This window comes from Alligator mississippiensis, chromosome 15, assembly GCF_030867095.1.
Source record: "Alligator mississippiensis isolate rAllMis1 chromosome 15, rAllMis1, whole genome shotgun sequence".
Classification (NCBI taxonomy): Eukaryota; Metazoa; Chordata; order Crocodylia; family Alligatoridae; genus Alligator; species Alligator mississippiensis.
The window spans coordinates 18,845,451-18,859,682 of NC_081838.1; the positions used below are offsets into that span (position 1 = coordinate 18,845,451).

The window sequence follows — 14,232 nt, forward strand, 5'->3', positions numbered from 1 at the left end:
GTGTTTAGTCTAAAACCCGGACCTAGATTTCCATGAACATTCCTCCACCCACGAGAAAAGCTGGTATTTGGGGGCAACAAACTTTGGGGTGTATTATTTTTTGGTCAAAAGGCTGCAAAGACAAGGCTTGTGCACACAGCCAAGGGCAGGGGGACTGTCGCACAGACTAGCTGGATCTTGTTAGTGCAGGTAATGACAGCAGAGTAAAGGCACTGGGATGAGTGCATTCAGAGCCTGGCTGCTGGCACGTGCTAAACCAGGGGTGGGCAATTATTTCATGGGTAGCTCCACCCCTTGACAGTTGCTCCCCACTCCCCCTGCCAGTCATCATCTTGGGACTGGAAGTCCCACACCTAACCCCTGACCTTTGCCACCAGAAGCACCTCCCCTTGCCGCCCCCCCCCCCCCAAATGCTCCCTTTCGAAGTGGAGTTTGCCATCTTAGAACCAGAAAAAAACAAATCATATACTAAAAGTCAAACAGCAATTATAATATATTTTAATTTTATTACAATAAATATATTTGTCATGATTTGTGGTTGTGTACTGTATATAGAGGTGATTGCATAATAATTCAAAAATAAATTCTTAGTCTTTTATAATGGGTGTGTGGTGTGGTGGTAGGGGGTGTGGTTGGATAGGGGGATGTGGCTGTGTGTGGGGGGTATAGGTTATGTTGGAGGCAGTGTATATGTGGGGGGTTGTGGGGGCTGGATGTGGGTGTGTGGCGGTTGTGGGGGGTTTGGGGACCCCCCCTCCCACACTCCCTCCATGGAGCAGCAGCAGGAAGGGGTACTGGTGCCTGGCTCTGGACAGCGCAGCAAGGAGCGCAGCCCACGCTGGGCTGTCTGTATCACCGGTGCTCCCTGCACTCAAGCAGCAGGGAGGGAAGCTCCAGGCGCTGGAGCCAGCTGCCTTCCCTGCCCCAGGAGCTGCCGCTGACCAGGCCCTTCCCCCCACAAGGGTGGGAGTGAGGGTGGGAGCGAGGTGCAACAGGGTAAGTTGGGGGATGTACACGTGGGCATCTCGCTCCCACCCTCGGGTAAAAGGGCTGGGCAGGGCACAATTCCTTGGTGGGTGACTCTTGTTCTCTGATTGCTGAACAGCTCAAGAGTTCACCTGATGTCCCTCCATAAGGGACATTTGCAGCTGGGAATTTCAGGGAGAAAAAATGTTAAATTTAGATTTGTGTTGAAATGTCCCATAACGGGGGGAAATGTTCTACCCAGTTCTACTGGGAAGTCTTTGCTACAGTGATGTAAAATGATGTGTCCCCCCAACCACATTCATATTTGGGGTCTTCTGACCTGTGCAGTCTGAATGCCCACAAGGAGAGAGCATGTCCCCCCTTGGAGCTTTCTTGGTGGCTGGCGTGGCTCATGCCAATCAGCAGAGAACTGGCCATCATCCCCACACAAAGGAGCCCATGGACACGGCTGTTCATGGTGTCACATTCTTCCCTCGTGCTGCCTGCTGCTTTCGGGGCTTGTGGCAAGTTGCTGGCTGAAACGCCAGGTCCACATATATGAGTCCATCCTGCTGGCAACATTTCATAGTATTGGAAAAGGAACCAGGCACCTGTGCAGGGGGGCTGGGATTCCCACAGATGGACCCAACGAGGCAGACAACAAGAGTTTGTAATAGGCCATACCTGATTCTCCTGGGAGATGCGAGCTGCTGGCTTCCTAGGCCGGGATCCTGAAATGGAGACAGTGGTCATAGCTCCTCTTCCACTGCCGTGTCCCCGTGTACACAGGGCTGAGCACACGAATAAGTCCCCAGTGCAAAGGTTCATGCTCTGCATGAGCCAAACACCCCAGGCTCAGGCTGTCTGTGGCGGGGGCCTGTCTACATCACTCCCCGGGGCAGAGCTCAGAGCCAAACTCCAGGCACAGGACAAGCCTTGGGGCCTGTGACAGCTGAAGCCTGGTCGTCCCATACAGGTGAGCCCACTGGTGATGCCAAGGGAGCGTCTGGGGGCCACGCGCTGTTTCTTACCCCATCGGGATGGGCAGTGGATCCAGATGAGACTCAGGGACACCGTGAACAGCAGCACAGCACTGCCCACTGCCACGACAGGGAGCATGACGCAGCGTGCAGAGGGAGCTACAAGGGAGAGACAAAAACCTTGCATCACTGCTCTTGCCCTGCTCCCTGTGTAGCAGTGGGCCCAGGGGTTGGAGGACCATAGAGAGCAGGGCTCTGTCCCTGGTGCTGCCACTCACCTGCTGCAAGTCAATACCCCTCCCTTTGCCCCAGTTTTCACACCCAAAAAACAGTGCTGGTACTACCAGCCCTTGTAAAGCCCTGGGAGACCTGTAGATGGAAGCTGCAAACTGAGATCTAGGGATTTCTTATATCCAATCCCCACTGCCCTGTCTGTCCTTAATGAGCTGCTTGCTGGAGTGTTCCCCTCACCCCACAGCCCCTCCGTCCCTCGGAGTATCCAGCACCCTCCTATAAGTCCCCTCTCCCATGGATATTGTCATTTAACTAGTTGCAGAGGTCTCCAAGAAGGCTGCTGCCTTGTCTCATGACCTGGGCACTGTTTTATGCCACCTTCCCCCAATTCCCTGCACATCTGCCTGCATGCAAGCATGATACAATCATCCAGCCACTGTCATGCATGCTAGAGGCATCAGTGATCGTGGGGCTTCAAATGTAGGTTAAGTCTTTGCCTCAAACAACCACTCACGTGCAGAATAGACGGCATGTCTGGTAACGCTGCTGCCAGATGAGTTGAATGTGACCTCACAGGTGACGGTCGCCCCGCTGGCCCAGCTGGCCCAGGGGATGCTGATGTGATGGATGAGTGTTAAGGACCCATCACTGGCTTCCAGTGAGTGTGGCAGCCCCTGGGCTGGCTCCTCTCCAGGAACGTGCCAGGACACCTGGACCAGGTTGGAGACACCCCGGATCACACAGGCCAGATGTGCAGGATCCGTGGCTCCGTTCTCCCCTGCACCAGGGCCCAGGAGCAGCACAGAGCTGCCTTCAGTGAAGCTGTCTGGGCAGAGAGGAAGATGAGAGTTCATGGGCAGACAGAGCTGAGCTGCAGCCTGGCCACAGCTGTGGGTCTGTCACCAAGAGATTAACAGAGATACAAGTCTACTGGGGAATAAGGAAATGTGCCATCTGCTGCCGAACTGGAAGAGAGGAACCAACTCAAGGCACAGTCATCCTAGCCAGGAGAGAGCCGGGCAGCCTTCTCAGGGCAGCACTAGCAGCTTCGGGAGATCACAATCTTCTCACCTGCCGTCACGGCTCGGAGGGTGAAACATTCCCATCCTAGCTGCACAGACCAGCCCCACAGAGACCCCAGCACTTCCCTGCACCACTTGCCAGGTTTCCCCTGGGAAAAAAGCCAGATAGCTCGTTCTCTCTCTGTCTCCAGCAGCTAATGCTGAACCCATTTTACTTGGCTAAAAACACAGCTTCTTCTCAGCTATTTACTCTTATATATTCTTACAGTTTCTAATGGGATATGAGCAATGAGACACTCGGATATTTCTAATGAAAGAAGCAATGGGTCGTTACCTCCAACGATCACCGTGGTTCCGTTCCCAGAAGTCAAGGAGCCGGTGGTTGCATGTGCACAGTAATAAATGCCAGACTCCTTCCTTTGCATGTCCCTGATTTCCAGGGTTGTGCCATATTTCTGATGTTTGCAAGCAAATTTGGGCCCTTTTGTATCATCCGCACAGTCCTTCATGTGCATGGGGGCCTCACCCGCCCTTCTCAGATACCAGTGCAATTTTGCTCCCCCATCCACATCGTTGCTGGAGGAGCAGTGCATCTCTGCTGTCCCACCGACTTCCACAGCCAGGAACCGCTGAGGCTGGTGCAGATGTAGCTGGACTCCCAACGCTGTGGAAACACAACAGAGCCCAGCACTGCAATCTGTGTCCTGCTGAGGTACTTTGTGTCCCTGATCCCAGGAGCACGGTGCTGAGAGCCGTGTGGGGGGCTTACCTAAGCATGAGAGAAACAGGGACTTGACGAGGAACATGATGGCCATGAGTATCCAGCCCCTCCGGCCCAGGGCTGCCATCTAAGTGCAGAGTTGCAGTGCAAGGGCTCAGGGCTGGTTGTTTCTGGGGAGGAGCACCGCTGACAGGGACGTGGCTTCTGGGGAGGGGGGTTTTTAGCCTCATCATCTTGCTGTACACAGATCTGCATCTCATTTCTCTGCATCTGACCTGTGGTTTAATTTGCTATGAGCATTAACGCTCGCTACACCAGCAGCTAAAGTGCCACCAAACATCTCCCCTTGATGGCCTACTCAGAAGAGCCCGAGTGTCCTACCAGTCCAGGATCCATTTTCTTCAAAGGGTGCCCATGCCCCTAAATCACTTCGGTGCTTGTGAGACTGGTTGTGTTGCCTTGTGTTCCAGCCATTCAAGCCCTGATTTCTTATTTAAAATTACTTATTTTAAACTGCCTAGGGCATCACAGACATCACTGCCCCTACGTTCGGGAGCTGGGCCAGCCCCATGCTCACGTCCTGCCCTGGGCCCAGGCTGTGATGCTGAGCTGAGCACGTCTGGGCAGGGGAGAGGGGAGGGATCTTCTCTGCTCTGGCCACGGGGAGGGAGTGGGGCCCCGCGGTGCCAGCTGCTCGGGTATCCGGGCTGGAGCAGGCTCTGTCGTCCTGGTGCTGCTGCTCCACAAAGCCGCTGCCTGGAGCATTGGTCCAGGGGCAGGTTCACAGTGCTCACGGCCCCGACCCCAGCCCGGCTCTGGGGAGCAATGAGCAGGAAGCCCCATGCAGCCAGTGTATGGTCCCATGTGTGGGCTCCTATAACCCTGCCCCGCTCCATGTGCAGCTACACCACACTGCTTCCTGATGTCGGGTCCTGTCTAGACTGTGCTCTGGGCATCTCCCCAAAGCTCCTGAAGCTGTGCGGTCCTGAGGGAAACTTCCCGCCTCTAAGGGTCTGAGCTTTGCATTTCCAGGTGCTCACAGGCAGGCAGAGGAGTAGAAGTCATTGCTGCAGCAACACTGGGGACAGCTGCTATATGCCCCACTCGCAGACACCGCCCCTGGGAAACCCCTGCAGGATCGGGCCCTTGAAGCCCTGGGGGGCCCTGCCTGGGGTGGCTGGAGAGTGCAGGCACCTAGCGGTCTCACGGTCTTGTGCTGTTTGCAACCAGACATCTTCCTCGAACATGTGCCCAAACCACTATGATAAACCATTGTAAGTACAAATTTGGGTGTTTGTGGTGTGACAAAGGGCTGGGACAGCTCTTTGCTTGGGCTTGTGCAGCCATAAATATGTTCATGGAGGCACAAGGATGATGTCTGTTTGCAACCCAGCAAGAGGCAGGAGACAAAAGCGCCCAGGGGTGTCTCTGGGCCCCTTTGCCAAAGCAATGGACAGTGCTCCCAAGGGGGGAGGTTCTTCAGGGTCAGCATCCACTCTGTAACTCCTGCCCTCTCCTCCTGCCTCCCCTGTGCGATGGGAGAAAAAACAAGGCCCTTGAACAGTGTCAGGTGTACAAATGCTCTGAGCCAAGATTATCTGCAGCAGAGACAGAAACGACCATGAACGGGAATGTAGGCAGCTTGATCTCACACAGTGTCACAGTTCCTGTGGACTGGAGGAGCTGATCGAATGGTCCCCATGGCTGGATGGCGTGGAGAGAGCAGCGCTGCTGTCTGCAATCAGAAGCAGCAAATTCTGAGAACTGAGCCAGACCATGGAGGCTGTGGTGCAAAGGCCCAGGCAAGAAGCCCTGAGGTTTTCCGTGTTAGTGCGGATGTGTGAGGTCACTTTATATTTAGTGTCACATATATGGTGGTCATTTCCCCTGCCGCCTCCTCCATTTAGATAGAGATCTGCTTTAGAAAGGAGCAAAGATTTCCTTTCTTGTCTTTAAGTACATGCTAAAGGTTGCATGTCTGGCCCCAGCTGGGGAAGACACTGAGACTAAAGCCTCTCTCCATGAACAAAGCTATACAGAGCAGTTAGTCACACAGCTCTTGGGATGGGGACACTCAGCACATTCACCACCATCTCTGCCCTAAAACACCCTAAGCAGCCCCCAAAACAAAGCCTGACCTTGAACCCACCATTGCACAGACAAGGCCATCAAAAAATCAGGTGAACGAAGAGGAAAGCAAAACAGAGAAAGCCAATGAAAAATCTCAGCGGGGATTCCTGAGCCAATGTCTCATGTGCAGAAGTGACTGGTGCATTTATGAACTATGTCCCAATTGCTTGGCAAAGGGATCTCAGCTTCTAAGTCACTTGGGGGCAGTTAGAAATGTTTCCTCAAATTCCTCCTTCAAATACAGGTTTCCTCCTGGAAACCCCCTGCATCAGCTCAGCAGTGTGTGCATGGCCCCACGGGGATGGTTCCCGCTGGAAGGGAAGGACCTGTTGCTCCTCGGTCCTGGGAGGTGCCCCATGGACATGACTGTGTGTCTCCAGCAGGAGCTCAGACGGAGGGAAACCACCACAGCCCTTTGTGTGCCAGGCACAGCCTGAGGGATGCTCCAGCCCAGGGGCTTTCACAGAAAGTCCTTGCATGTCGAGATGCTGAACACACCTGTAACCTGTGCAATTCAATTCAATGAAGTCCAGTCTGGTCGATCCAATTCACCTGCACGGTGAAAGTTTGGCCAGAGCATCCTCCCCTTGCTTATTCAATGGACTGGCAGTAAAGCAAGGACCAACTTAGACTGAATGTCAAAAAAGGACATCTGGCTTCAAGGAACAGTCTCATGCTGGGTTTTTTTTTAAGGGCAGAAAAAGAGCAGCAGCACATGGCATGAGATGGACAAGGCAGAGGGGAAGGAAGAACAAGGACAGCCCAGGTCAGCAGCCTGGTCCCATGCAGCCCTGCTCACATGCCCAGACACATGGTGTATGGGCACTTACAGGGACCGGTCTCCTCAGTGGGAGCTTCAGAGACAGGTTTGTGTGGGTTATATCCTCACCATGTATATCCATAGGGCTGTATAAGCATCACTGACAGCAGGGTGGAAAGGACAAGACCTCTTGTGCTGGAAACATCTCAGTGAGGTCAGAGACACTGGGTTGGGATTCAGTTGGCGGCTGGTTTGCTACAGGGGGGAGCTGAAAGACTTCTTGCAATAAACCCCAGTCTGGTCACATATTCATGACCGGTGGGTGGTAAGGATCACATCTCTCAGCGTGTCGGAGGTCAGTGTCCCACCCACCAGTGCCCTCCTCTTGTAGATATGTCCCCTCCAAGTTGAGACAGGAAACAGGTCTTCTTCCCACGTGACCCAGGCTTTCAGAAAGAAGAGACCCATCGAGCAGCCTCACAGCATCCTCCCAGCGCTGAAGAAACCACACCATGTCCTGCCCCTGGGCTGGGATCCTGCTCCTCGCCCTGCAGGGTAAGTCTTTCAGCTCCACGGTCTTTTCTCCCCACATAAGAACAATTCCCTTGTGCACAGGGACGTCCTGGCAGGATGGAAACACCCGGCGATGCTGCATGGGAGAGAGAGAGATGGGAGAGTTACAGGTGTCAGTCTCTGAGGGATGTAATACAATGATGTATGTGTTAAAAGCCCTTTGGGAACAGTGTAGACTGCTACTGCCAAAGTACAGAGCTCTTTTTAGCATCTACTTGGCCCTCTTGTACTTTATACCAACTTCCCAGGATGTCACCTATTTTGGGGGAAGGTCGTTTGAAGCTGGAATTTCAAGAAGCAGAGGAAAGAAAAAGCCTCAAGAAAAGTGTTGGAAACAAGAGGTACTTTAATGCTTTCTGTGGTGATTTCAGATGAGCCATAGGGGGAACACCCTGTATCTCTGCAGGAGCGGTAGGGTAGAAATGTAAGTGGATGGTTTCTTTTCATGTGCGCAGCAAATGATCCTTGTCTGTGTCTGGTCCAAGCTGGGTGTGACGATATTGCAATGGATGCTTGAACAGGGACAATTTTTCAGCCCAGCCTCTTGGGGTTTCAGTTTGTCATTTCTCTCCGAGAAATACAAATCATATGAAAATGATGATTTATGGAAACGAGGACTGAAAGGAGCTCAAAAGGCCTCCAGGACTTGTGCAAGGGCTGTTTGCAGGGCAGGCAAGAGGCTGTGTGATGCATCTTGGAGAGATTTATGGTCGTGTTTGTTCTTGGCAGAAATGAGAGAGAAGGAGATCTCTGCATTGGGAGAAAATGTGAAGTCCTGGGCTAAGGAAAAAAAACAATTTGGCTCCTCTCTGACAACTCACAGCCGGGGAGCATTGGTGCTCCATGCACGGAGAATAAGGGCACAGTTAAATAGAACTCCCCCTTCTTCATTTACTACTGTATATCGCTGCATTTCAATTTTTCTTTACGTCTCATCCAATATTATGTTCACATGAATCGAGTGGGTTTTTTTCTTGTGTGCTTTCCCCAGTGACCCCAAATCCTGTCACTTCATAGCTCTATCACAGGTGATTTTATGGTTCTTTCACTTTAGTGAAAGCTGTGAATAAATGAGGATGTTGCAGCAGGGGAGCTGACTGCACTGGTACCCCCATGCATACACCGCGCTTTCCTCTGCAGTGGTGGCTTCCCAAGAGGGGCTGTGGCTGCAGCAAAGCCCAGCAGAGATCTGGATGATCCCAGGGCAGACTGCAGAGCTGAACTGCACTATTTTACACAAACGATCATTTCTGCACTGGTACAAAGAGCATCAGGATGGCAGTCTGCAGTGGGTTGCCCAGAGCGGTAAATATGTAGTTCCAAAACAAAGATATTCAAGTAAAGTGAGCAGCACCGGGAAAACGCACTCTCTTGTCATCAACAAGCTACAGGAGGAGGATTCTGGGGTCTATTATTGTGCCCTCGATGTCTCTACACACACCGACTTCGCGAACGGGACCAGGCTGATCGTCTCCGGTGAGTTTCCAACAGGTCAGATATCGTCAGTCCAGTAACAGGAGGCAAAAAAAATTCCCCTTTTGCACAACTCTGCCCCCCCCAGCATCCGCTCCAAGCTTGGGGTGAGCTCAGGGCCAGCAGGGGCCAGGCAGTGCCCAGGGCAGGGGGTGGGAGCAGGAGACCGGGGCTCTGGGTCTCACTCAACGGACCCAGGATTTCAACCGTCTCAGTTCCCAGCAGCTCCCATGTGGAAGCCCAAAGACATGGCCGGGATTTCCAAACTGTGCAGCCCCAGCAGCTGAGACCCCAGTGCAGGGACCTGAGTGCTGGGCACCAGGTAGAAATCTCCCCCCGATCTCCTGTCTCACAGATTCCCGTGGGGCTCAAGGGCCTGGTGTAAATGCTCATGTCATGGTTCAGGCTGCACCAGGCAGTTTCCCCCTCTATCTGTGGAGTAATAGGGAGAGAGCACCCATCTGCCCCCCGCCCACCACTGTCCCTGACTGTGGATTTCCCCCCATGTCCCATGCAGAGACCCAGAAGAAAGGGAGGGAAGGAGGCAGGAACCGTGTGGGCTGGGCACCAGGGCCACCCCTTAGGCAGATGGGAATGAATCCACCTGGGAGATGTCCACTGGTGGCTCCTGTGCTGTGCTGCTCCTTCCCAGTTCTCATGGCCATTGGGGAAACTGAGGCACAGAGCAGAGTAGCCACTAGCTCACCAGGGGCACTGGGGAAGGTAGTGCGGGAGGGGGACTTTTCTGTCTCCATAGCTCATGTTCTTCTCACCAGACCAGGTCTCCCTCTGTGATCTGTACCCCAGGCAACTGCTGCCAGCATGACACAAGAAACCCCAGTAAAAGTACCTGGGTCCGTGTCCTGTTAGGGGTTTGGTGTTGAAACTGGGGTAGATAAAGCCCTGGGCATCTCAGCTCTGCTGCTGGGGCTGGGTGGGCATGAGCTGCCTTATGGGGAACAGCCCGTGTCCCTACAGTTTCTGGCCCTGATGTTCCTGCTCTTGTGCAGACACCCCACAGCCCAGCCTTGCCATCCTGGCGCCTTCGCCCCCAGAGGACACTGAGCTCCCAGACCCTGTCCCCCTGCTCTGCCTGCTCTTCCCGCATGCTCAGGGCTGGGGGGCACCTCTCTGGGACACTGGGGAGGATACAAGAGCCCTGGACAGGGAAGGTGCTTGGAGCCTGACGACGGTCCCCAGGAAAAGGTGGGATGCGGGGACTTGCTGGACCTGCACCGCCAGAGAGAAGGGAACCGAGAGAAATATCAGCGCTGCCGTGGCCAAAGTCCTGGGCACCACATCAGAGGGTAGGTGAGGCCCTCTCCGCTCCCTGCAGCCTCTGGGATTGGACCACTCATCTGCTCCCAGCCACAGGCTCTGTGCCCTGCTCTCAGTGTCTCCTTTCCCCACAGGGCCCTGCTGGGTCGTGCGCTGGGTGGGGCTGCCCTGCATCTGCCTCCTCCTGCTGATGCACAGCCTGATCCTGCTCTCCACCAAGTGCCCCTGCACAGGTAATGGCCGCAGCATGCTCGATGTTCAAGCCCTTGGCCCCATCCCTGCCCCACTAACAGCCCCTGCTCTGCTTCCTCCAACAGGGAGAGCGGCAACACCGGGGAGCAACGTGCGCCCGAGGCAGAGCCCAGAGGTAACTGCTTCTCCAGCTGTGTCACAAAGATGCTCAGAACTGGGGTCTGGGCTCATCCTGGCCTGGTACCTCCAGGTCAGCTCTCCAGCAACTCAGCGGAATTGCCGTATTAATGATTCATTCCCCGCTGCTGTCAGCACTGTGCTGGGTTTGTGGTGCAGAACTGCTGTGTCCCACCCCAGAAGTGGCTGCATGTCTGTGGGCAGACACGGTGCTGTGTGTGGGGTAGTGCAAAAGAAAACCCAGACCAGGGCATTTCTGAGTCTGAAAAAGGTCCCAGGAAGCAGGTCAATTGAGGGGACCATGTGATCTAATGGGCAGGACACCTGAGTCCTCTTTCTAACTCTGGGTCTGAGAACCTGAAAGCTTGTGGCGAAATCCTGGCCACTCTCTGGGCATCAGGTTCCCCTCCCACTTACAGTGTCTTCACTTATCAGCACAATCCCTTATCCGGTGTTCTTTCAGTACCAAGCACTGTGGGGCGCAGACCTCAGCTGGGGTCTCCGGGCTGTGCCACCCACAACTGATGCAAGATCTCTCCTCTTGTGTTGCAGACAGAATATGCAGCTGTGAGCCACGGCGGCAGAAATGTTCCTGAGTAACTGATGTGCTCACAGGTTCACCCTTAAAATAAAAAGTGTGGGCACACACGTGTGCATTAGGGAGAGACACATAAAGCCAAGCAGCTGCCCATTTTGTGAGTGTGTGAGGAGGAGGGTGAGAGGGCAGGCTGGCTATCAGACATAGGAGGTCACATTTCTTGGCCCCTGCATTTTGTGCCCAGAACCAAACATTATCAGGATGGAAACAGTACAAGGGGCAGGTCATGGTGTTTATTAGGCAACAGAGACACGCAGCTTTGGGCCAGGAAGTCAGCCCCACACTGGCCACTGGTGACGCAGAGCAGGGAGTGTGCATGTCCCATGCAGGCTCCCACCATCCTGCCCCACCACCTTAGGTCCCCCCAGGTCTGGGCCCTGCACACACCAGGGGCTGCAACGTCTCCCCGCAGACTGCAGTCACCCCGGCTACATTGCCTGTGTCTCACGGCAGAAAAGCTCCCACCTCCTGGTGCCCGAGGTTGGGATCTCCTGCTCTTGATCTCTAGAGCGGGGGCAGAGTTCACCCTTGCAGTCGCACTGTGGAGCTGGTCTGGTGCAGATCATCCCCGGGCAGCAAGAAGCAGCGAACGCCACGGAGCAGTGGTGAAGGGAACAAGAGGCAGCAGCTCGGCAGGGACCAGCTGGGGGTTTCCAGGCCCGATTCCTTTCTGCTCAAGACTTTCCCTGTTTCCCGTCCACAGGGGCTGCATCCGGGTCCCCCAGCAGTGCTGGGATCACGCTGTGGCTGGGCACAAACTCCCCGACCCTGTGTGACCGCAGGGGCAGCATCAGATCCCAGCCAGAGCGAGTCTGTGCCAGGCTGGGCATGGCAGCAGGTGGCACTTTCCCATCGAGTGCGAGGATTTCTGTGAAACCTCTTTGCATGAACCGGGCATCCATTAGGGCTGCACAGACTCTGGGCACTGCGTGGTTGGGAATTCTGTGCATGGTGGGTAATGGGATTGATGGCAAGTCTTAGCACCCTGTCAGCCCCTCAAAGAGCGGAGAGAAGGGGCCAACAGGACCCAAGGTGTAAATCCTCCCTCAGCAAAACTGCAGGGGCCACATCCCTGAACGGACGCCCACTGCTGCCCACTGAGCAGCCCCGGAGCGGCAGGCCTGAGTCCTGCAGCTCCTAGCACCACTGACCCCGCCCCCGGCTGAATGACTCTGGGGTCCCCCTTGCAGCCTGGGAATGGCCCTGTCCCATACAGGAGATTCAAACTGGTCTCTGTTGGGTTCAGCCCTGGGAGAGCATCGGCTCCCCAGGCTGAGCTGCAGATGGGGCTCCCTGCTGCAGGGATGTGAGGGGAGTCGGGAGGGATCACAACTGTGCAGAGTCGGGCGGACAGGAGCCAGCGAGCTGCTCTCAGTGTGCAGCTGCCTGAGAACATGGCCCCAGGATTCACAGCTCTGGAGCTGAGAGGTCCCCAGGCCACGAGAGGGCTTGGATGTGAGGGTTACCTGGACTGGAGCAGCCACACATCCAGAGGGAGGTCAGAGATACCATCAGCAGCACCAGGAGACCCACCACCATGTAGCGCATGGCCTCCTGCCTGCACTCCCTGCGAGAGCCTAGGGAGGAAGAGGAGAGCAGAGGGGCATCAGGAACTGACCCTGCCTTGTTTGGTCCTTGAACCCTTCAGGTTGCAGTTTCCAAAATTCCCGAGTCCCTCCTCTGCACCCCAGGACCCAGTCTCATCCCTCAGAGGAGGAGGCTGGAGCCCACGTGTGTCTGGGCCTTTTCCTGGGGATGGGCACTGGAGGGTGCAGGTTTGCCCATGATCAGCCTCAGCCCTGCAGAGCCCACCATCTCCTTCAGCCTGCCTGCCCCTCGCCCCCACCACACGTCACTCACTACAGAGGCTCCCATCACTCCTTGACTCTTCCTTCCTCTCTGCTGCTCTCGGCTTTGCCCAAGAGGTGACAACTTCTGATCGCAGGCAAGGGGGACACACAATAAAAGGAGGTTGCTGGAAACACAGGGCCATGCCCCACTCTCCTGTCCACCCCATGCCCTTTGCTCAGAACTTTATGTTGTCTTCAGCTTGTGTTGCTCTCCGCCTCTCCCTTCAGCTTCAGCGCCCTCCTGACAGATCCTGCCCTGGCAGGGCTGGGTATCAGTACCCTCATGACATGCTGGATGCACATGCCTTGTTGGGACACCTGTGCAACATTGCATCTGCCCCTACTCAACAATCCCTGTCTATCCATCCATTCACATATTCATCTGTGCTTCTAAATACATGTCCATAATTTCCATCCAATCCCAGTTTCCCCATCAGTTTTTTACCCTTCTAATTGCAGCCAAGTGGCTCTGCCTGGGATTCCCCTGCCTGTCCTAGAGGTCTGAGGTCTCTCTGAGACCCACAACCAAAGACACGATCACTCACGCTTCCTGAACCAGGCGCTTCTCTGAACACTGCTGCCGGAGGAGTTGAACCGGACCTCACAGGTGACAGCCGCGGCACTGGCCCAGGTGGCCACGGGGATGCTGATGTGATTAATGAACATTAAGGCTCCGTCCTTTCCCTTCACTGACCGGGTCAGCTGCTGTTCCTGAGAAGCCTCAGAAATAGTCCAGGCAACGTGCACTGGGTTGGAGACACCATGGACCAGACAGGCCAGATCAGCCGTCCCCGAGAGATCGGTCCCCTGGGGAGACGCAGCGAGGAGCAGCACGGAGGCACTGGGGGTGTAACTGTCTGAGCAGAACAGAGCAGAAGATATATCAAACCCCACATGTCGCACACACAACGAGGCTGCCAGCTGCCCAGGGATGAGGGCTTGACTGGGCTCCCAGGGAGGCTTGTGTACTCCCATGAAGCCTGTGCAGGGATCCAGGCATAACTGCCCAGGTCTGGGGGGTCACAGCTCTCAGTGGGGGATGCACTTAGCATAAAACATCAGCCCATGGAAGGGATAAGGTTTGCCAGGTACATGTGAGGCCACAGGTTTAGATCTATTGTGGCCATGAGGGTCCCTACAGGAGACTTTAAAAAAAAAACCTTAGTAGTCTCTGCCACTAAGAACCATTTAAAATTAATTCTCCCCAACCCACATGCCATAAACCTGCAGGACTTCCCTCCTCAGCACCTCCATCTCCTTCAGCTCAGTCTCCCTTCC

General features: G+C 54.9%; 1 protein-coding gene across 1 annotated transcript; it reads right to left on the reverse strand.

The window, feature by feature from the left end:
• Nucleotides 1–11,352: 11,352 nt before the first annotated feature.
• Nucleotides 11,353–13,804, reverse strand: LOC109280590 (uncharacterized). Its single transcript, XM_019477351.2, has 3 exons — nt 13,500–13,804; nt 12,571–12,681; nt 11,353–11,872 (listed from the first exon to the last, which is right to left on the reverse strand). The coding sequence occupies exons 1-3, from the start codon at nt 13,618–13,620 to the stop codon at nt 11,841–11,843; spliced, it is 264 nt and encodes an 87-aa protein (XP_019332896.2). The 5' UTR covers nt 13,621–13,804; the 3' UTR covers nt 11,353–11,840.
• Nucleotides 13,805–14,232: the final 428 nt, after the last annotated feature.

Coding starts and splice junctions, on each gene's coding strand:
- LOC109280590 (XM_019477351.2), bottom strand. CDS start 13,620: ATGTTCATTAATCACATCAGCATCCCCGTGGCCACCTGGGCCAGTGCC. Junction 12,682..13,499: donor AAGCGCCTGGTTCAGGAAGC/GTGAGTGATCGT, acceptor CTTCCTCCCTAG/GCTCTCGCAGGGAGTGCAGG. Junction 11,873..12,570: donor GTGTGGCTGCTCCAGTCCAG/GTAACCCTCACA, acceptor GCGGTCACACAG/GGTCGGGGAGTTTGTGCCCA.